This window comes from the organism of the source record quoted next, unplaced genomic scaffold, assembly GCF_019419815.1.
Source record: "Pyrus x bretschneideri cultivar Hongxiangsu unplaced genomic scaffold, Pyrus_bretschneideri_v1 Contig6, whole genome shotgun sequence".
Taxonomy (NCBI): Eukaryota; Viridiplantae; Streptophyta; class Magnoliopsida; order Rosales; family Rosaceae; genus Pyrus; species Pyrus x bretschneideri.
In genome coordinates, this window is record NW_025999798.1 from 712,241 (window position 1) to 734,491 (window position 22,251).

The 22,251-nt window shown below is 37.2% G+C and overlaps 3 protein-coding genes and 1 long non-coding RNA gene across 4 annotated transcripts; 2 read left to right on the forward strand and 2 right to left on the reverse strand.

The window, feature by feature from the left end:
* The first annotated feature begins 11,754 nt into the window (after positions 1-11,754).
* Positions 11,755-17,971, forward strand: LOC103947338 (phosphate transporter PHO1 homolog 1). The gene is made up of 14 exons (XM_009358244.3): positions 11,755-12,713; positions 12,823-13,123; positions 13,452-13,860; positions 13,947-13,995; positions 14,092-14,163; positions 14,550-14,679; positions 15,554-15,674; positions 15,778-16,027; positions 16,133-16,237; positions 16,347-16,391; positions 16,483-16,635; positions 16,728-17,006; positions 17,296-17,432; positions 17,574-17,971. The coding sequence occupies exons 1-14, from the start codon at positions 12,477-12,479 to the stop codon at positions 17,662-17,664; spliced, it is 2,379 nt and encodes a 792-aa protein (XP_009356519.1). The 5' UTR covers positions 11,755-12,476; the 3' UTR covers positions 17,665-17,971.
* Positions 17,972-18,280: 309 nt separating this feature from the next.
* LOC103947335 lies at positions 18,281-19,487 on the forward strand. Its single transcript, XM_009358241.3, has 4 exons — positions 18,281-18,468; positions 18,558-18,681; positions 18,901-19,029; positions 19,235-19,487. Exons 1-4 carry the CDS (start codon positions 18,296-18,298, stop codon positions 19,340-19,342), a joined length of 534 nt encoding a protein of 177 aa, XP_009356516.1. The 5' UTR covers positions 18,281-18,295; the 3' UTR covers positions 19,343-19,487.
* Positions 19,456-20,684, reverse strand: LOC103947336 (lysine-rich arabinogalactan protein 19). The gene is made up of 2 exons (XM_009358242.3): positions 19,841-20,684; positions 19,456-19,708 (listed from the first exon to the last, which is right to left on the reverse strand). Exons 1-2 carry the CDS (start codon positions 20,588-20,590, stop codon positions 19,613-19,615), a joined length of 846 nt encoding a protein of 281 aa, XP_009356517.2. The 5' UTR covers positions 20,591-20,684; the 3' UTR covers positions 19,456-19,612.
* An 873-nt stretch (positions 20,685-21,557) lies between these two features.
* LOC125471270 lies at positions 21,558-22,211 on the reverse strand. Its single transcript, XR_007253552.1, has 2 exons — positions 22,027-22,211; positions 21,558-21,923 (listed from the first exon to the last, which is right to left on the reverse strand). It is a non-coding gene; the product is annotated as an uncharacterized LOC125471270 (long non-coding RNA).
* Between the last annotated feature and the right edge of the window lie 40 nt (positions 22,212-22,251).

Sequence of the window (22,251 nt, forward strand, 5' to 3'; positions counted from 1 at the left end):
ATTAAAATGAAACTTTGAAATCAAAGAAACACCTAAACATTCCAACAACTCAAAACTTGAATTGTATGAACGTTTAGGCACTCTTCTCTTCCTCGTTGTTGTAGCACAAGGTTTAAGGGATGTTGTTGGTGTGTTGAATGGTTTGGAGAATTTATGGAAATGGAAGAAATGGAGGAGAAATGGAAGGGAAACTCACGGCCAAAGGGGGAAGAATGGATGATTTTGAAGAGTGTTGTGTTGTGAATGAGATGAAGAATGCCTTGAATGATGAGAGTGCAAGGGTATTTATAGGAGTAGTGGAGGGAACATATAGGGAGAAAATGGATGGGAGAGCATGTGAATGATAGCTAGGAGAATGATTAAAGGGGTGTGAATGGTTGGAAATGCATGTGAGTGAATTGGTGGTGCAATGATGAAAAGTGAATAAATAATGCATGTAGGGTTAGCTAGGTTGGCTTTGTTTGGGTGCATGTGAGTTAAAGAGGGAGAATGTGGTGAAATGATGAAGTAGGAAGGTGGAAATGCATGTGAGATGTTGGAAAGGAAATGGGAATATGAGTGCATGTGGGTGAATGATTTGTGGTGCAATGATGAAGAGTGAATAAAGAATGCATGTAGGGTTAGCTAGGAAAGTGGGAATGTGGTTGAATGATTAAAGGGACATGCATGTGGCTTGTTTGATTGCTTGGTGAGATGATGCATGCTTGTAGTTTAGGGTGTTGAATATGGATTTGCATGGCATTTGAATTGATTGTGGGCTTTGGAATTGGAAGGAAATGCATGGCAAAGGGCTTGGTTTAAGAGAGAATGGGCTAGGCCCTTTGTTTTATGTCCAAAGTGAATACAAGGCCTTCAAATTCGTCCAACATTTTGGCTCCAATCATATGTCATCCATTCCAAGCCCAATTTTGCTCCAAAATGCTCCAAAATGCATCTTTTTTCTTCCTTAAGCCCTTAGAACCTGAAAACACACAAAAGAAGCATAAAGGACTAAAATAACTAGAGAAACATAACGTAAATGCACGAGAACAAGCCATTTAAGTCGCATGAATATGCTCCTATCAAGTAACCCAGATGTGGCAGCCCAAACTGTGGCCCATGCCACGCCACTTCCTCTGTTCATGTTGAGCCAGCCCTTGGCTTCAGTCAAGCCGAACAACATAAGTTGTGGCCCCTACCACACTACCTCATTGACCCATGCTAAGCCGACTTTTGGCCCTACCAGCCAACGTGTCACACCGCCCCGGCGGCTGCCTCGTGGCAGCACCATCCAAGAAAAGACAAAGAAAATTAAGTTTTTCCTACATTGGTGCGGCGCAGAGAGGACAAAAAAATCAACGGAAGACGGCTCTTTGCATGAGCAAGCAAAGAAAAATGCTAGGGGAGGGAGAACAAATATCCTCTAGCTTTCTCTTTTTCTTGTAAGGATAAATAATTGCCCTCCGAAGTTGATTTAATCCCCTACTTAAGGTACACCTAAATAGGCTTTGGAAGCGATTTATTTCCCTTTCCTAGAAGAATATAGTTCCAAGTCCAAGTAGGAATCTACATCAAAGTTGGAGATCTTTACACCTGCGAGCAACCCAGCAGGTGTGGGGGCATTTGTGGAGCCAAAAATAATCAAGAAAATTATGGAGACGACACATGTACTTTTGGGTAAAAAGGACAAAATTACCCTCAAGACACACCGGGATTCCCACACCCATGTAACGGACAATAACGACTCAATCAAGGAAGAGTCAAAGGTGATCAAAATAGTATATATTCAAAACCCTCTTATAGCTCCTCATCAAATCCTCACTCAAAAGGTAACTCCTAATTTTCCTATTCAATTTGAGATTAATTGTCAAGTTAATTGCAAGATATTATTTCACATAATATCTTGCAATTACACTCACAATTTGATCATATTTGGCCAGCCTTTATTCTCCAAATAGGGCCGGTCACTCCCCTATAAATAGCCATGTTTTCCCACTAAAATGCTAGGCCATTCTCTCCCCAAAAATTCCTAAATACTTTCTCTCTCGAATTCTAACTTTGGCATTGGAGATTCTTTGGCCAAAGCCCTCCCCATTCATCGTGGGTGCGTGAGGCTTTTGGCTTTAATCTTAGGTGTTATTATTTTGCAGGTGTATTTTCGTCAAAGGAGAAGACGGCGGAAATTTGCATTTACAATAACTAGCATAGATACTTAGCACTAAGTAATACCAAAAAATGATTGACATAGATTAAAATAAAAGATCAAAACCGTTGTAGATAAAAATCTTGTGGAAATCAAATTTAATAGTTCAAAAAAAATACATGACATTAAAGTCACACCTATAAATACATACATATATAGTTGTATAATTTGTGTTCCATATCTTAGGGTTTGGTGAGACCAACTAAGCAACATTCTCTGACTCTGAGGAAATGGGGCATGCTAACAGTCCAATGCACTTAGACTAACTAATCAGTTTGAATCTGCAGTGGAATAATATTGGAGCATTTGGAAGTCAAGTTCAGGTGCATTATTGTTGTTGCTTCCATGTCGAAGTGATTAAAAAGGGTTTGTGGTTTCCCTGCGTATGGGGAGGGCAGTGACGTGTGACAACAGACTGACTCTGCGTTGGCCTTTAGCTCAAGTGTTTGAATCCTTACAGGCTAAGATTTGCCTCCACTTTTCGAGAAGAGAAAGATTGAACGTGATTCGATGAGTGATTTTGATTAAGACTTATATAATTAGTGCTAATTTTTTTTCTTAACTTTAAAAAGACGTTGAACGTACTTTTGTAAGGTAGTTGATAAGAGCTTCTTCAATGAAGAGATGCAAATTTGAGAGTAAAAGTCACACTTAAATTTTATTTTACATTTATGGGAGGTGTAAATGTCAAAAATGTTAGTTCTACAAAAATGAGGGAGATCTAAATTTGGGATTCCAATTCTGTTTATATTTCTTCGGACGGTCAATCGAAAATGTAAAACGCCAATCTCAATACATTTTGCATCTTTAATTAGAGATGCTCTAAGGCTAAGGAAATGGGGACAATTTGAGTATATAGAGCACAACAAATTGAATCTGATCAATTTACTAAGGCAATTCACCACTTGTAAAGTTAATACAAAAATTATTTACCTATTAAATGTTAATGTCCGTCACAACAATAACACTCAGTCTGGGCTTTTCTTTCACTGTATTGTTTTATATGTTTTTAAGAAGAAATTGAGTTTTGAGAAGTTTATTGTGAAAAGTCCATACATTACAAGAACACAAAGAGGTTGATTTTGATTTTCACTTTAGTTGTGACGAAGATGGTTAAAGTTTACACTGACCGTCCAATGATTTTTATGTTATCTTTATAGTAATTAACCCACTAATATATTAAAAGTGAACTCTAACCTGTCCTAGCTACTTCCTTTTTGATCTTTTTTTGTTAGCGTAATTCAATTAGCCAAGCAACTTTTTGATTGTGTGGGGAAACGCATGCAGTCCATTACAGGAGTCGTAAGTTGCCCTTGTCAATATCTGAACTTTTCTATCGTCAAGTTGACTTGGTCTTTTTCCTTTTATACACAGATGAGATTTATGAAGACAAAAAAAGAGGAAACAAGTCGATTGTAGTTGGAGAGTTTCGTCATGGTTGTTCATTTTTTAAAGGTTAAAAAGATTCATAAAGATATTAACTTCGCATTGATTATCATCGTGTGATTCACAAATATATTAATTGTTTCTATGTATATTGATTGATTCATCAAGAAAATTAACCTTTGTAATTTGTCTGTAGGCAGCCAATTAAGTATTTCAATCAATATTATGGTACTGATTGGCAAATGTATCCACCTTGTCCTAGATGGAAATTGTCGGCCCTTGAGCTTAAATGCAAACAAACTAAATACGTTAATTAAATCTTTTATTTGGTTTTCACTTATTACCTTTCGTTTTCATATTGACAAACTTAATATATCGTTTGGATGTGCTTTTAAAATAATTGAAAATACTTTTGGGAAAAATGTTTTTGGAACAATCCTTCTTAAAAATGCAAGTAATTCCTGGAAAATCACTTAAAGTGTTTCCTGGAAGAAGCACATAATTGATGCTTATTGCAGAAAGCACTTCAAGTGCTTTTGGGACCCAAATGTATTTTCTCTAAAAGCGCTTTCAGATATTTTAAAAGTACATTCAAACGAACCCTTAAAATGTGTGCTACTCTCTCTAACCTTTGACTCCAACTAATCTCAAGCATACTCTTAGCTAGAAAAGATTAGTTGACCACTGGTTTTTCTTTGAAAAATGATAACCATCTTCAATCCTCCCCTAATCGTGTTAAAATTTCCCAAGAGAGAAAAAATGATGGAAATAGTAGTTCAACCGAGAACAAGATACCATTCAGCTGATCAAATTTGGATTTCCTAATGGATGCTTAGTCTGTATACCACTAATTATCTTGATTAAAATTTGGATTTTCTTGGTGTGTATATGGTCTGATTTTTTCTAGTTAGCCGCACAGGGATTCATGCATCCTAACTAACCAATTCTGGTGCTGGGTCCTTTCGATAATGGGCAAGTCGAATTTAACTAGCCACATAATTAATTATAGAAATTAAGTCATTGCTCATGTCAGCACAATTTTTTTCAGTGTACTCTGAACTTGGCCACGTGATGTTAATATTTTACTCAAATCAAACGTGTGTAGTTTATTGTTACTATATTATAGAAGTGGACATATCAATCATATTCCATTTATGACACGTAAGATGTTACATTACGCGACTTGTATTTCCAGTTCCTATCGCATGTAAGTGGGGGTTCTTCCATCAGGTAAGTATATCTATTAATTGAATGCGGTCATAAACGTCAATTAAATAAGCATTCTATCTCAAATTACTAAATTAGTATTGAGATAAAAAGGCCAAAAGAGATTAGACTTTAGTTGATCTGATCATGACTGATTAATAAGCTAAACCATGCCGGAGAAACTACTAATTAAACTGCTAATTGTGGCAGTACAAGTTAATTTTATGATTGTGCGGATCGTTTTGGCTGATGAATCGTGCACGTAGAAAACATTTAAAAGGTGCATGCGTATGCAAATATCCGTAAGAACACGTTAGTCATCCATCTCTCATACATGATTCAGAGTCAAAATATGGATTTCGGCATGCAATTATATTACGCGCGCTTATCCAAATTCAAGTGGTGGCAACTGACAAAGCTATAAAGTTTAGAAGCACATGACCACCACAAAGAAGAAAGACTAATGAAAAGGGTTTGAAAACTTACTAATAAAAATGGTTTGAAAACTTTGAGTTTTAATGATAAGGACAAAACAAAGGGTAAAGTGAATAGTACCAGGATTGACTTTTTAGTGTAAAAATGTAATTTTTCGTTAGAGTGAACAATACCGAGAGTTTTTTGTTAAACTTCCCTTAAAAAAAAGTTTAGAAACACACGACCATAAAAGGTAAAAAAGTTTAGAAGCATGATTTCAGTTTTTAGGTTCATCGACTAAACTAATATATCCACTTAAAAATATACTGATTTTTATGAGTAAGACGTCCAAGCCAATCATACAAAATTGGTTTTTAAAAAGATTAGGACCTCTAATAGTAATGTGCATCCACCAAACAAGCTAATAAAATGAAAATTGATATATTATTGGATTGAATGGAAGAGACTGCAGGCAATATCCCAAATTTTTAACTTTATTTGTCTTAAATTCGACTCATGTGAATGGTGATCAAGTTAGATCCTAAATTTGATTTAACTCAAATCCCCTACCCTTTAATGTACAATACCGTTCTATATATAAACTTTCTTGAGTACCATATAGTTTTGTTCATCTCAACTCAACTAATAGGGAGATTTAACTGTATATAGTTTCAAACAAACCTCAAACTGGCCCAATTAAGCCATAGTGGAAATTGTTCAAATTAGGCCATAGTGGAAATTGTTCAAATTAGGCAGCCGGAAGCTTCTAATTCCCAATTATTTTATCTTCCTTTTTAGGGAGCTTTATTTTGGATCATGGGAGCGTATATATTTAATAGTCATACTATGCATCTTCTTGAAAAAGAAGCAATAATTAAGGGATGCAATTTGAGTTGGGTCAATTCGAATTCACTTGTGCACAATTCGATTTCAAATCTGATTGGACGAGTTAGAACGAAGTAAAAATCCGCCCAACCAACCAGATCTCAACCCAATTATTCGTTGGATTGTGCTGGGTTGTTGCCTACCCATGTCAACCCAAATCCAACCATTTTTGGCTTGAATTTTCCATGCACATATTAACCCATCTAATTTTATATTATATAAGCTAGGTACAACAGCTAGACTTGAAGTTTGTTTTTTTTTTATTTTTTTGAACAAACAATAGTATTTACACTAAGGGGTAGGACTACAATGGGCTTGCCATAATAATATGGTTCAACTTCGTCTTTGGCGATAATCGAACCTAAGCCCTTTCACTTACAAGTGAAGAGAAATATCACTAGACCGTAGTATTAAGTGGCTATGCTTGAAGTTTGTTGTTTGTTTTCATTTCAATAATGAATGATATGTTGCTTTGACATTACTTTCGGTTAAAACTTTAGTATTGTCGTGTAATTTAATTTCAACTTTGCATGGTTGAAATTTTAAAAATGTGTTACGCGGTATTTGGTTTATCTTTTGTATAGATGATGATGTGTAAATGAATTTTAAATAGTTTGGACATTATCTGATCAAAAATTGAGATTTATCTTATAAAATAATGTATTGCAAGATTGAACTTAAAAAAGTTAGGTAAACCTGAACTCAATTTAAACATGAACCCAAACAAACCGACATGAATCTAAACCCAATCCAAACAAGAATTAAGAATGTTGAGTTAGGGTTGAGTTGACCATCCAACTCACCCGACCGATTTGAGTTGCACCCCTAGCATTAGTCATATTCCCTTAACTAAGAAGCCGGCTCTTATCTAGTACTCAATCTATGCAGCAACTTATAATATATACTAGGTATAAAAACTATAAACTACTTCTGGGGTGGACACTAACTATAACGCACGATTAGTATATTGCTTTCAGCATATTATTCTGATGGCTAGAAGGAATTGACATGGTGTAGCATATTTTATATAAGGGAGACGATAGAATGATCATGTACTTAAATCATATTTTGTAGACTATGTGCATGATGTGATGCATGGTTGATATATAGTTGAATTTCTTCTTTAATAATTTTAAAAAAAAAATCCAACAATCTCATTAAAAGGTAAACACTCTTAACAGTTTGAGCTACACAGTTTATATATGCTTATTCAAACTTTATTTATTGGGATGAAATTTAATTAAGTACAAGTAGAATGTATAGTACTTCCAATTAAACTTGGGCGACATATGGTACTAATTCATTAGGTTGGTAGTGAAAGAATCAGATTAACCATTTCCATTATTGTATTATACCTTCCTTTTCAACACCCTGGAAGATAATGATCCTGATCGATCAAGAATCTGAGAATATATTCCAAGTCAGTTTCTAGCAATCATAAACTGTTAGGCTTAATTAAACAATTAACTGGGGCTATACGTGTGCCTAACATTGGATTTGATCCTTAATAAGGTGGATTAATTTCGTTAAAAGTCCGACATATGGTACCGGCAGTCACTTGTTCAGTTACACTTCACATACATCCATATCAAACTTTTCATTATAATTTATACCCAAATAAACTAGAGAAAATTTAGATGGTTCTTAACACGTTTAAGAGAATCAAATTCTGCATTCTGCCTTCTGCCTCACATTTCAAAGCTAAGGGATGACAATGCATATGTAAGATGCAAAGTAATGCATATATGTAGGGTTAGGGTGCAAAGTAGAGCATATACTAGCAGCAACAAAATCTTCCATTATTAAAAAAAATCCCGAGCCTTATATCCAAAAGTTCCATGGTGGATAATACTCCTGTACAATTCCCCCCCACCCCCCCCCAAAAAAAAAAAAAAAAAAAAAAAACCCAAAAACACCCACCCTCCCATCTCTCCCAAACTCCCTCCGGTCTTCGGCCCGAGCTATATAAGGCATAAACTCATCCCACGTACGGTTCAGAGGCTGAGGCGCCCTACCCTAGCAGTAATGGTGCGGCTTAGGTCAACCTCTACTCCTTACAAGCCAAAGAGTAGAAACTAGAAAAACGTTAAGGAAACTCTCTCAAAGTGAGACTTTCCATGGACTCTCTGTCAGCTCACAGTTTAACATCAATTTCTATGTAAGCAGTATAAACATTGTGTGAAAAACATAAGGTGTCAAAGAATCTATGAACGTTTTAAGAGTCTTCTTAGCACTTATCATTTAACCAATATTGTTATTAGTACTCATTGAAGTATATGCTCTCACTGAATCAGCAACCAGTGCTTTTTGAAGAGATAATGAGGGATGGGATGGCATGGCTCGCTGAGGTGATTATTATTTTATTAAGTTATTGGGGGATATTCTTTTTTAACATGATTAATTTTCAAGGCATTTTTTCGGAGCCATAGCCAAGCATCGTATGCCTTAGAGAATAATCATCTTGTTCAAATTTGAAAATCAGTTTTTTCTTTTGTTTTTTTTTTTCTTTACTTGTTTATTATCATTACATGTATATAATTAGGGCAAATTGTACGTCTAAAGGGTGTGCATAATTGAAGAATAGCATCTTATTCTGGAAAATGGGAAGCATATTGTTATCTACGACATGGATTTGATGAGCTCAACCTTGTGCAAAAATGCCCTAGCTGTTCAGGATTAACAATACATGTACTTGTGGTGAGTAAAAAAGGGTAAAATGAAATACCAGCATATAATTTTGTGCCCTAATCCGAATCTTGTGACATGTCTTAATTTTTAGGAAACCTATAGCTTCATAGATAGTACTTACATGTTATATATAGTCACAAAATTTCTCCGAACAAATACCTAGCAATACCTACTAAAGTTTCGCAATTAGTCCTCTCTTAATCGGCAACCAGTGAGTAACACCAATTAATTAGGGAAAAAAGGCAGATGTTTTAGTTGATTAAAAGAAATTAACAGCACTCTCATGGAAAGGTAAAATTAATTAAATCCGAATTGCATAGTCAAATATATATATATATATATATATATTTTCCTCTCTTTTGGTAAATTAAGCTACGCATCGGAGAAGGATGATAATGTAATTAATTATGGAAGGGAAAGAACTAGAGATGAGTTGAGTCACTCTGCAAGGAGTACCAAATATGCCATCCGAATCAGATCATCATTTCCATGGATTTTCATTGGTTCTATATTCTATATACCTAAAGGCTTAGGTTTCATGTGTAACTTTTTTTTCTCTCATCCCTTTAACTGAGATTCCACGTTGAGATGTATGTCTCTTCATTTTAAACAATTGTACCTAAATAGGTTCTAGGTTCTCATATGAAGTGATATATAAGGTAACATGACCCCTAATAAGTGGATGTTCCTCGACTGTAGTTGAGATATGACATATCTGTTATATCGTTGACACTAATATGATGTTAATACGATGTTACACTAATACGTTGTTGATACAATGTCACACTAATACGTTGTTGATATGATGTTACACTAATATGCCAATATTGTTGATACGACGTTACACTAATATACCGTTGATACAATGTTAAACTAATATGCTGATGTCATTGATAAGATGTTACATATCTTTTAATGACATCAATATATATTACCTTGTAAGCTTATCAATATAAGTCACACAGTTTAACTCACACTTGTCCCTCTCTATATATACATATAAAAATTTAAACCAAAAATCTGGTATAATTTTGTAAATTAAGGGACAGAAAGTAAGCCAGCATAATATAACTACCATTTTTTTACCAAGAAAAAATAAACTATTTGTACTGGTTGTGTGTAAGGGCATGTATGCATGGAACAGAAAACACACAGGGGAGAACAGTGTGCTTTTATACGGATGTCATAAGAAAATAAAAGGGGTATCTTTTCTTAGCGACGCTGTCAATTTTCCACAATTATACTGTTGATGTTGCAATCCATGTCTAAGAACAAGAAAAAAAAAAATGGCAAAATACAATATTATAGCTCGGGCAACGGCTGTGGGTCTTTATTTTTTTTTATTTTTGTAGTTTGGTGGGAGGCTGGGATCTTGTTGACAAGTTGGCAACAATGGAGTGGATTTAGAACAAGGGAATAGAACATATATCATCATCACATATATGGAGCCTCTTATTACAATCACCACCCTACTATGGCTGACTTTGTCTAATGTGATTTATGTGTACACATATTTATCGAAATGAAAATCAAGTTACAAATTATTTAGCTTTATTTTGGGCAGATAGTTATGCTTATCACTGGTGATTTACAGTTCCGGACTTTGTTGCCTCTACCCATGCTCGTGATATTTCCTTTTGTCCTTATTATTGGTTTCATTGATCATTTGGTTATTGTGGGTTTTGGCTTAGACCCCCCCGCTTATAATTTTTCTGTTTACTTTCCTTTTTTATTTATTAATAAAAATGGTGGAGAAGGGACATGCATGGGTTATCTGTGACATCCCACATTGTCCAGGGGAGTGGATCATGTAAGCCTTATATGTATATTTCCATCTCTACCTACACAAGGCCTTTTGGGAGCTCACTGGCTTCGGCTTCCGTAGGAACACCGAAGTTAAGCGAGTTCACCTAAGAGCAATCCTAGGATGGGTGACCCACTGGGAAGTTCTCGCATGAGTTCCCAAAAACAAAACCTTGAGGGTGTGGTCAGGGCCCAAAGCAGATAATATCGTGTTATGGTGGAGTCGAGTCCGGGATGTGATGAGGGCCCAAGCCGGGATGTGACAATTTGGTATCAGAGCCAATCCCTGGCCGAAAGTGTGCCGACAAAGACGTCGAGCCCCTAAGGGAGGTGAATTGTAACATCCCACATCGCCCAAAGGAGTGGATCATGTAAACCTTATATGTATATTCTCATCTCTACCTAGCACGAGGCTTTTTGGAAGCTCACTGGTTTCGGGTTCTGTAGGAACTCCGAAGTTAAGCGAGTTCGCGAGAAAGCAATCCCAGGATGGGTGACCCATTGGGAAGTTCTCGTGTGAGTTCACCGTGAGGGCGTGGTCGGGGCCCAAAGCGGATAATATTGTGCTACGGTGGAGTCGAGCCTGGGATGTGGTGGGAGCCCGAGTCGGGATGTGATAGTATCTAGGTGTAATAGTTCGCACCCTTACGGAAGGGGATATGTGCCTCGCACGCGACCATTACCAAAGAGCTAATCTCTCCTAAGTCATTGAACTTATTAAAATAAAACCCACCACACTAGTAGTAGAGGTACTTCCAATTAGCTTAATTTGTTGATAATGTATTAGAATGTGCCAGTGTATTTAGTTGTTCATATCTTATTTTAAAATAATATAACAATCGTTTTGTTTAATATAAATCATTTTATCATATGTAAATTACGTTTCAAAATTCCCAAGAACCTCAAAGACCTAATTCATTGCATATTATGTCAGGTGCTTCATCGTGAACATGTAACATTTAGAATACAAGATCTTCCTCTGTCCAAAATGCTAACACATATCTTCTACAACAATGGATTCATATACATTTATTTATTTTCATTCTCCATTTCACATTGGTTCCTGAAATTAGGGACATAATTTTTTTTTTTTTTTTGGCATGCATATCCATACAACAAAGTCTACAAGTTTGCAACCTGAAGTCTTTAATGTTGCTTATATTTGAAGTAACTCAAATATATATGATCACGGTGATCTTGTATAAGATGATAATCTCTACTTTATAAACTGCAAATAAAAGTATTGATTGCTTAATGAAAGGCAAGAAAAAATATTGAAACTTTAGTTAGCTTCAATTAGTGGAAATCAGGCTGGTCTAATTGGAGCTAACCTGGGTCTGCTTATAAATATTTTAACCAATAAGCTTCACTTTCACAAATAATTAAGCAGATCTTATGGGCCACTGCAGCTTCCAACTTCTAAAGAGTCTAAACTACCCTTTGATCATATGCATAATAGTTGAGAAACAAAGGGTATTGGTAGTAATTAAGGAGACAAAAAAAAAAAAAAACAACAACTTTGCTAATCTTCCTTAATTACAAACTATGCCATCCTATAAGAGCTATTATTCTTTTCCCTATATATATTTGAATTGGATTTGTTCCCCTCTCCATGCCACTCTAAATTCCCACCATTTTAAAATCTTCATGAGCACAAGTTGGCCGAGATAGTCGTAGCATCCGGTGGCGATTCGGTTTACTTTCCGGTGAAGCTGGTTACCATAACCTTTCAAGTGGAGGAAGCATATGGTGATGATATAAAAGCAAAGGATATTTTAGAATGTGCTCTTAGGGAATTCGGTACGAGACATCGATAAAAGGTTCCTTTTTTTCCAACCCCCATAAATAACAACGAGAGCTAGAGCTTCTTCGTCATCCTTCTCTTTCGGAACTCAAAACTCAAAGAGAGAAAATGGTGAAGTTCTCCAAGCAATTCGAAGGGCAGCTCGTCCCTGAATGGAAGGATGCATTCGTCAATTACTGGCAGCTCAAGAAGGACCTCAAAAAAATCAATCTCCTTAACTCTAACAACAACAAAAACTCACCTACTAATCACCAAAATAGCACGTCTTTATCCAACACTCTCATCACTTCCATTAGGAAGTTCACTCCTTTTGGCCATCCACATAGAGAACATGACATCATACATGTACTCATTATCTCTTCCGAACCCTATTATTATGTTTGTTTTCTGGTTAAATTTTAAATCATGTTTCGAATGCGTATGAATTAATGTGCGTCTCATAATTATGTACCAGGTTCACAAGAAGCTTGCCTCATCAGCAAGCAAGGGAGACATGTATGAGACTGAATTGTTAGAGCAGTTTGCTGATACTAATGCTGCGAAAGAGTTTTTCTCATTCCTCGACCTTCAGCTCAACAAGGTGAATCAGTTTTTCAGAACAAAGGAGAAAGAGTTCATGGAGAGAGGGGAGTCCTTGAAGAAACAAACGGACATACTCATTGAGCTCAAAACCGCCTTCAAGAAACAGCGCGGCAAAGGAGCTTTTTCGCTGAATTCCAAGGAGGATATTTCCATGTCAGGCTCCTTCACATCTGGTAAATCTTCGATTTCGTCTTAATTTTCAGTCGAATGTGCAAAATCTGCATATACACACACGCATACATCGTACATGTTTTAGTTATACGTTTTGGCATATCCCATTTAGATTGTTTCTCTGAATATTTTTCTTCACTACCTCCTTTAGCAAATCGGAGATTGACGCTTGCTAGAACAAATTGTCATTGTGTTCCATTTATATTATTTCTAGTTTGCTATCCATTTCGTTAAACGTACCTTAAATCGTTTTATGCTTTACCAAAATTATAGAATCGAAAAAGCGATTATCAATACTTAGTTTCTGATGGCTCTGTTCCTTGGATACAGATGAGGATTCTGTTAAGGATAAAACAGAGCAAGAACAGCTGCAAGACTGCACAGAAGACTTGGAGAAAAATGAAGTGGCATACTCGGAAGGCACGATATCCGGTGAATTGGGAAAATCAATTAGAACGAAAAGTGAAGATAGTGGAAAGCTAAGGAGCATGTCAAGTCGTTCTTTCAGCTTCCAAGGGAAGAACTTGAAGATAAACATTCCTCTAACAACCCCGTCGCGCACTTTCTCAGCGATCAGTTACATAGTTTGGGAAGATCTGGTGAATCAGTCCTCGAAAAAATGCGGCGCAGACGGTGGTAAGCTGCACATCAACAAAACTAAGTTGCATCATGCGGAAAAAATGATCCAAGGAGCTTTCGTCGAGCTCTACAAAGGGTTGGGATACCTCAAAACTTACAGGTAAAATTTTTTAGTTCAAAAGATGAACAAATTTGGAGTTGTTATTCGATGATGCAGGGGAAGCTTACGTGTTGTCAAATTTTCAGGAACTTGAACATGCTTGCTTTTATAAAGATTTTAAAGAAGTTTGACAAAGTAAGTAAAATGCATAACCTTTAATTCATCTTTTTAAATTTGCACTTTGGTTTTTGCTTACGTAATTAAATTGATTTTTTTTCTTTTCTTTTTCAGGTCACTGGAAAACAAGTTCTTCCGATTTATCTAAAAGTTGTGGAGAGTTCCTATTTCAACAGCTCAGATAAGGTACTTGACAAACCCTAATTTTTTGAATTTTTGAAGAATAACATCAACAATCAAGCTTTATTCCACTAAGCAGAGTAGGTTGTATGAATCATAAAACGTCTTCGAACGCGAAGTATCTGATTCCCATCATGCTAGCTATTTTTTAGTAAATTTTTGCATGATCTTTTGATTGGATCATGCTCAAATGTTGGCCACTTTCTATCATTTCGTCCAAATATTTTCCCGACAATTTCAAGTGGCCATTGATCCTGCAGTTTATGACTGCACAATGGATGCCATTAGATTCATAAAAATCGAACCCAGATATGCTTGTCTGATACGGAAACTAGAAAAAGTAAACTTTGCAGGTCAATAGTATTTTTGCTTATTAGTTTAAAAAATGACAGGTGATGAACTTAGGAGATGAAGTTGAGGAGCTTTTCACCAAACACCTTGCTGAAGAAGACCGGCGAAAGGCCATGAAGTATCTTAAACCGATTGAGCGTAAAGAATCACATTCTGTAACGTTTTTCATTGGTAGGTACAAAATTTTTGTGAAAAGTGACCACAAGGGGTATGTTATGCCAAATTACAACAAATTTGGATGAACATTTTTATAAAGATAAAAATTAAAGTACCTAAGTGGTTCTCCTTTACACAACTTTAGCCCTGGAACTTAAAAGTTTGTTCATTTTGTGAAGAGATATTTCCGTGTGCGGAATAAAGTTTAATACGTCAAGTATCATAATACAATTGGTTAAAAAAATTCAAGTTTCCAACTACTTATATTACTATACTTGTGTACCAAACCGTGTACTCAGATACCACTAAAAATTCTCCACTTTGTGACCATACAAGATTAAGGAACCAAAAGTGTACGGACCCAATAGCCCACTAGGGTTTTGAAACACAAGGCTGTGCCTTGTCGACTTTTTGGGTGGGAAATAAAGCATAGGTCGCTACTGCCATTGTTATTTTTTGGACAACTTTTTTATTGTACAAAGGTAGAACCCTAAAAAGGGACATCAACATCCAGATTCTAGAGGGCAGCAAGATTTTATTTCCTCGGTGCGGAACCGAGCTACTCGCATGTACACTGCTTAAGAACCCACAAGTCCTCAAGGTTAGTCCAAGTGGTGAGAGAGAACAACGTAATTAGTTAGGATCCGAGTAGATTCAGTTTTTATAAATTAATTTTCGAGTAAAAATCATAATATCGAACGGGAATATTGGTAATGGTGTTTGTTTTCTTGCCTAGCAAAAAAAAAGAAGTGGAACACAAAATATAGGTTGCATTACATTGTGAACGCCTGTACTTATACATAATATATGAAACTAATAAATATGTGACACATTGGACTACAATGACTAACTACTCATGTGACTCGTCTTTTTTAATTATAATTATCAGGTTTATTTACGGGATGTTTTATCGCACTCTTAATTGGATATGTCATTATGGCTCATATCACGGGATTGTACAAACGGCAGCCAAATTCAGTCTACATGGAAACTGCCTACCCTGTACTTAGGTAAGCATTGCCGCAAATAATTTGAACAAGTCTTTAAAATGTTTGATACTTTGGTGTAAACAAGGAGAGGCTAAAGAACTAAACTCTTGTTTTGTTTTTGCAGCATCTTCAGCCTACTGTTTCTACACTTCTTCTTATACGGCTGCAACATTTTCGCGTGGAGAAAGGCGCGCATAAATTACAGTTTCATCTTTGAACTGTCCCAGACGAAGGAGCTAAAGTACAGAGATGTGTTCTTGATCTGCACCATGTCGTTGGCTACTGTGGTCGGAGTCTTGTGTGTTCATTTGTTACTGCTAACAAAAGGCTACTCATATGCCCAAGTTCAAGCAATTCCTGGCCTTCTTTTGTTGGTAAATTCTTCCACTCATGACATGATAAATCATAAAAGGAAGATCAAATAATCCATATTTACAGTAAATATTAATCAGGTTTTAACTTTTCTTCTCCATGTGCAGATGTTTTTACTACTACTTGTGTGCCCCTTCAACATCATTTACCGATCAAGCCGTTTCCGCCTTCTTCGTGTCCTAAGAAATATCATTCTGTCGCCTCTGTACAAGGTACTGCATCTCTTCAACATGATTAAAACAAAACATTTTTAGTAACAGCTAAAACCATATTAGACCAATTAAATCATATTTCTAATTAGTTTCTGTTTGCTGTCTGCAGGTTGTCATGCTGGACTTCTTCATGGCAGATCAACTTTGTAGTCAGGTATCATTCAGCGCTAAAGCAAATATATTCGTTTCTCAAGTTATGAACTTTTCCGGTTCGTCATAACAATAGATTTATCTGTATTCAATAGGTTCCGATGCTTAGGAACCTCGAGTATGTGACGTGTTACTACATAACCGGGAGCTACAAAACTCAGGACTATGGCTACTGCATGAGGGCGGGGCATTACCGAGATCTTGCTTATGCCGTGTCCTTCCTACCTTATTACTGGAGAGCAATGCAGGTATACTAATTAGGCTCTTTGGCTATCTGCTATGATCTTTACCGTCTCTTTTCTTCGACATCTGACAAAGATTTTGTTAAATTGGATTTCAGTGTGCTCGGCGGTGGTTTGATGAGGGACAGACAAGCCACCTTGTGAATCTAGGCAAATATGTCTCAGCAATGTTAGCAGCAGTAGCTAAAGTAGCTTATGAGAAAGAAGGGAGCATTGGGTGGCTCTGTCTTGTTGTGATCATATCGACTTTCGCAACAATTTACCAATTGTATTGGGACTTTGTAAAGGATTGGGGTTTGCTGCAAATGAATTCCAAGAATCCTTTGCTTAGGAACGAATTAATGATTCGCCAAAAGTTCATATACTACATCTCAATGGTAATTGCCATGACCCCCTCAAATAAATCACAAATTTGGAGAACAAGATTTTTCTTGTGTGGCAAGCAACCGAGAACGAACATATTCTCGAAATAAAATTCTGGTAAATGTCATGATAAAAGATTCCCAGTCTATTCAATGAGGACAACATGACAGCAAAGGATTAGATGTTGTCTGAGAAGTTGCACGTACACCATCGAAACAACTTTTGTGTTTTCTTTCTAGGTTATAAATTTTATCGGGTTTCAAATCCGGTGTTTGACGAATGTTTTGGATGCTATCAATGCAGGGATTGAACCTTATTCTCAGGCTAGCTTGGATGCAAACTGTTCTCCATTCAAGTTTTGGACATGTAGATTACAGGGTAACCGGGCTGTTTTTGGCAGCTCTTGAAGTCGTCAGAAGAGGGTTGTGGAACTTTTTCAGGTAAAGAAAAACCCTTAAATTCCTACGATTCTTATTCTTATCAGTCTGCATCTTCAGCCATATGCAGAATTTGACATGAAACTCAAATTACCCTTTTTCGATTTCAATATCTCCAACGCATGATATGTTCGAATGGTACAGGTTAGAGAATGAACATCTGAACAATGCAGGCAAGTTTAGAGCAGTTAAGACAGTACCACTGCCTTTTCATGAAGTGGATGATCAGGACTGATGCCCCATTGGCAACAGCTGCATGTAGAATTCGATGTTTAGGCATTTTCGAAACAAATGTTTCCAAGAGGAGGAATCTTGTTGAAAGCTCGTTCCAAAGTTGGTGTAATAAGACACATCAACTGTGTAATCTCTTTTTGTTCGATCGGGATTTTAGGAGAACATTTGTTCATACTTGTACACAAAAAAAAATTCCTTCATCAATGAAAGGAAAAGAAAATTGATGCAAAGTGCAAATACATTAGTACTGTACAGTTCACTCATTGCTGCTATTTAGATTCTGTTCTTGTTCCATTGGAACCTCAAAATGCTGAGTAGTTAATCAGAGGACGGATGAGACTAAAATACAAGTGATTGCGTGGTTAACTAGTTTCTGCATATTATCAGTAAGTCACATGATCAAAACGGTCTCACTTGATAAATTTTTCTGAATCTAAGTTGGGTCGTGTCATAATTTGGGTTTTGAAGGTTTAAGGACCGTTGGTTGCGCAACTCAGCCTTTTCCATATAACACGTGGCAAAAACCCAATTGATTTGCCCAAAATAATCAAAGCCCAAAAGCAAGTACATTCTTGCAACTGCAATCGGAAACAAAACAGAGAAAATTGCGTACAGTCTACAGAGCTACATCAATGGCGGCGACACCAACCGCCTGCGCTTTCTCCCCCGCCATTCCATCCCTCTTGCCTCTCATAACAAACCCTAATAAACCCATTTCCTTTTTCCGACCGTTTTCTGATTCCCAGAAAAACCCTACCGTCGGCCTCTCCTGGTCCTCAACCCACGGACGAAGAAACCCCCTCTGGTGAATTTACTCTTCTGGGTTTCTTTCAATTTTTCATTTTTCTTCGTCCACATATATGTTTATGCTAAAGTTTAAATCTTTAATTTCAGCTCAAGAATCTCCCATACGGCAGGTGTAGCACCAAAGCAGCGCTATGTGGTGCTGGCCGTTTCTGGGTTGATGAGTGGCAATTCTGAGACGGACGCAGAATGGGAACCCAATAATCCGAATACGGTATACAAAAAAATATGCGATTCGAGTGTAATTTTATAGAATCATTGTCTTTTTCGTATCGATTTTGCTCGTAGTCATTTAATTTTTCTTACAAGTTGTTTGAGACCAATGTGACATATATTATCATATCAATGTATGTGTTTGTTTTGTCATTGCTTGGATGTGTTAACTTCTTAACTTGGGTTCTATTTCTTGGATGCCCTTTTCGAATTTTCGAAGGATGCTACGATTGACATACAACTTCCAAGAAGAAGCTTGCTTGTGAAATTTACTTGTAATTTGTGTGGTGAAAGGACAAATAGACTCGTCAATCGATTGGCTTATGAGCGGGGGCTCATTTACGTACAGGTACTTATTCCTCTTGTTGATTGATATAAGATTCAGTGTTGTTTGTTCTTGATGATGAAAAACCTGTTAAAATTTTTTTCTGTCAATTTGTTGATATTTTGATACTTTTCTACGATCGGTTTCAACGTTGCTTCTAGTTCTCTTAATCTAAAAGTAAGAAACAAGTCTTGGGTTCATGTGACTAATTAGCACTGCTTCTCATCAGTGTGCAGGGTGTCAAAAGTATCACAAGTTAGTTGATAATCTTGGCCTTGTGGTTGAGTATGACTTAAGGGAGGATTTCGATGTGGATACAAATGCGGATGAAGTTTGATCCGACGTTGAATTCATTACGCTACTTTTGAGTTGTCTTTGTGATAAAGTAATTCTTGGTGGTTGTTGGAATTCATCTCCCTTGATATATTGAACACGAAGTAAACAAAAAAGTGGTAAATGTTGATCGTTCATCTTTTGTATTATTGATTCTTAGATCTAGGGTTGTACATATGAAAAAATCATCTTCTTGCAATATATTCTCTTGAAAAAAATCTTCTGGCATTGTACCAATAAATTCATAGTTCAACGTCTAAGATTGATAAGAACTTTAGCCTGTCTTTGCCAGCAGTATAGTGATTGCTAACCCGATTGTAACCCAGAATCCTGATATCCCTCCTTTCTGGTGGAGTGCATTTCCTCCATTCTACGAGACAAAAAAGAAAAAGGTCATAGAAAAATTTTTAAAGTTGTCAAGTAACATCTATAAAATTTGAGTTCCATCATGCAAATATGGTGTTCTATGGTAATAAGAGTAAGAGCTGGTTAAATTATTTACCAAATTCAAACTTGGTGATGGGGCCGGTGTTGCATCGTCCTCTGTATCTGTCACCGTAGGTGGTGCTGGGGGACTTTGTACAGTTGGTGCGGGTGCTGGTGCATGATGATGCTTGTGCTTGTGCTTGTGCTTGTGCTTCCCCTTGTGTTTGGGTGGAGCAGGTGAAGGTGCTTGCACTGGTGGTGAAGCTGGCGGCACAATAACTGGTGCTGGCGCTGATACTGGGGGTGCTTTTGATGGTGAGGGCACTGGTGCTACTTTAGCTGGTGCCGGTGCAGGAGTTGCTTTAACAGGAGCTGGGGCTTGAACTGGTGTTGGAGATGCAGGTGGCGCTGCTACAGGAGGTGGCAATGTTGGTGTCGAAACAGGTGGTGATGGCGGCGGATTCGGTGGCTGTGATGGAGTTGACACAGGTGGACTTTGGGGTAGCGGGGGTGGGACTGCTGGGCTTTTGGATGGTGCTACCTTAGGGGAAGGTGATGCAGGTGTGGTGGTTGGTGGGGTTGGTGCTGCATTTACAGGCGGTTGTGTTACTACGGTTGGTGCAGTAGAAGGTGGTGGGGTTGTAGTCGGCAGAGTAGCCGGTGCAGCAGGTGTGGTAGTAGGTGGGGGCGTTGCAGCTGGCAAAGTAGAGGGTGCGGCTGCCGGTGTCTGTGCACCGGTAAGGATTACTTGAAAGCTGAGGCAACATAGAACGAAAGCCAGCAAAATCGAAACCATTTTTGGAAGACGAATTCCAGTGAACAGCATCGGAGGGTTGTCGGTTATATATTAGGTTTGAAGGGAGAGAAAAATGCAGTTTGGTGAAACAATAGAAGTGGGGAGAGATGTAATTTTCATGTGATGGGAACTTCTCTGCTAATCATTTGGCGAGCAAACGTGGTTAATGAAGTTGAGAAGCTGGCCAAGAAATTGACAAAAGTCTCGCGCCACAAATGTAGAAGAAACGTCTACTTTTGATCTTAACAGCAAAGCTTAACTCTGGTAGGAGGTGTCTATCAGTCTTTTCTGAAAGCAAGGTCCTCAATACTCAATTCAACACCCTTCATAACACGGGACGCTGCGATGGCAGTATTGTCTTATGCAAGTTACTCTCCTATTAAGCGCAGATGACCGTACGGCATTTATTTGTTTGTTTATCAGTCATTTGGTAATGTCTCACTGTCAAAGGGAGGTAGGAGGCACTGTGATTAAAACAAAGGATGGGCAAACAAAGGCCAACAATAATCCAACGTGAATATCATGAATAAAAGTTTTATTTAAAAAAAAAAAAAGACACTATCTAGAACATCAAAAAAAATTGGGTGTTCTGATGTATCAGGTACTTTGAACGTTTTAACCATTTTTAGATCTTTATTTTTGTATTTTTAAATAAAGATCTAACAGTTAAAATTTCTGAAGTACTGAATACTCACCCAAGAAAGTACCCTAGAGCATTATCCCATTACGTGGCCTTGCTTGTAAATGCTAGGGTACTTTTGGCACACGCTTTTGTTAAAAGTGCAATTAAATGTTTAATAAAAATTCATATAGTTTTTCAATATAAATTGATAAGTGCTTCTCCGAAAAGTGTTTTTATAATTTCCAAGTATTTTTTCAAAAAAATTTTGCCGGATGGTCCCAAAATCTAGTCATCCCATTTGACATCATGCATGACGTAGTCATAGTCGGATCACTAGTGAAATCTAATTACACTGTTAGATATATTTTGGCAAAATTTTTGGACAAACTGAGAGAAAGACAACTAAATTTCGCCAAAATTCGACACAGATTTGTACATTCATCAAACTAACAGTCTTTGAACTCTTACAAACAGAACATTATGTGGAAGATGCGATGCATCTTCGTAATTAACTTTGATGGATGGAGAGAAATTCGATGAAGACGCGGGGGCGCTGCTGCCGGGTCTGCTTGCTTTTCCTTCTTCCTTCTCCTCAGCTGGAAGAATTGCTGCATTATATCTGCACTATCCGATGCCAACACGCCACGTCGGATTGTCATATTTGGGTGGAATGGGTGGACAGGAGGAGCTGGTTTGTCTGAGTGTTCCGAGCTATTTCCTTCACCCCCATCAGGAAAAAGTCTGCAAGCATATTTACAGGTTGAAAAGATAAGGAGCAATTGAAGAACACAACTCGCATACCTTATCCAGTTAGGGGTTACGAAGGAGGACACAACTCGCATACCTTAATGAAAAAAGAAAGACTGCTTTCTAACTTTGCAATGTCATCATGCAGACACAGAAGCCAGAAGGGAATTTTTAATGAAGAGGAAGAAAAGCATGATTCCATGACTAGAATATGTCCATTCAGATCATCAATATGCATGTATATATATATTGAAATGGGTACTAACAACTAAATAACAGAGAAATTACCGAAAGCCTCCATGACCGAAGAACATTTGAAGCT

Excerpts from the sequence above, each read along its gene's own strand:
- LOC103947338 (XM_009358244.3), top strand. The coding sequence starts at position 12,477 with ATGGTGAAGTTCTCCAAGCAATTCGAAGGGCAGCTCGTCCCTGAATGG. Across the intron at positions 13,861-13,946 it reads GGATACCTCAAAACTTACAG|GAACTTGAACATGCTTGCTT; the intron begins GTAAAATTTTTT and ends TCAAATTTTCAG. Across the intron at positions 16,636-16,727 it reads ATTACTGGAGAGCAATGCAG|TGTGCTCGGCGGTGGTTTGA; the intron begins GTATACTAATTA and ends ATTGGATTTCAG.
- LOC103947335 (XM_009358241.3), top strand. The coding sequence starts at position 18,296 with ATGGCGGCGACACCAACCGCCTGCGCTTTCTCCCCCGCCATTCCATCC. Across the intron at positions 18,682-18,900 it reads AACCCAATAATCCGAATACG|GATGCTACGATTGACATACA; the intron begins GTATACAAAAAA and ends GAATTTTCGAAG. Across the intron at positions 19,030-19,234 it reads GGGGGCTCATTTACGTACAG|TGTGCAGGGTGTCAAAAGTA; the intron begins GTACTTATTCCT and ends GCTTCTCATCAG.
- LOC103947336 (XM_009358242.3), bottom strand. The coding sequence starts at position 20,590 with ATGCTGTTCACTGGAATTCGTCTTCCAAAAATGGTTTCGATTTTGCTG. Across the intron at positions 19,709-19,840 it reads CATCACCAAGTTTGAATTTG|AATGGAGGAAATGCACTCCA; the intron begins GTAAATAATTTA and ends TTTGTCTCGTAG.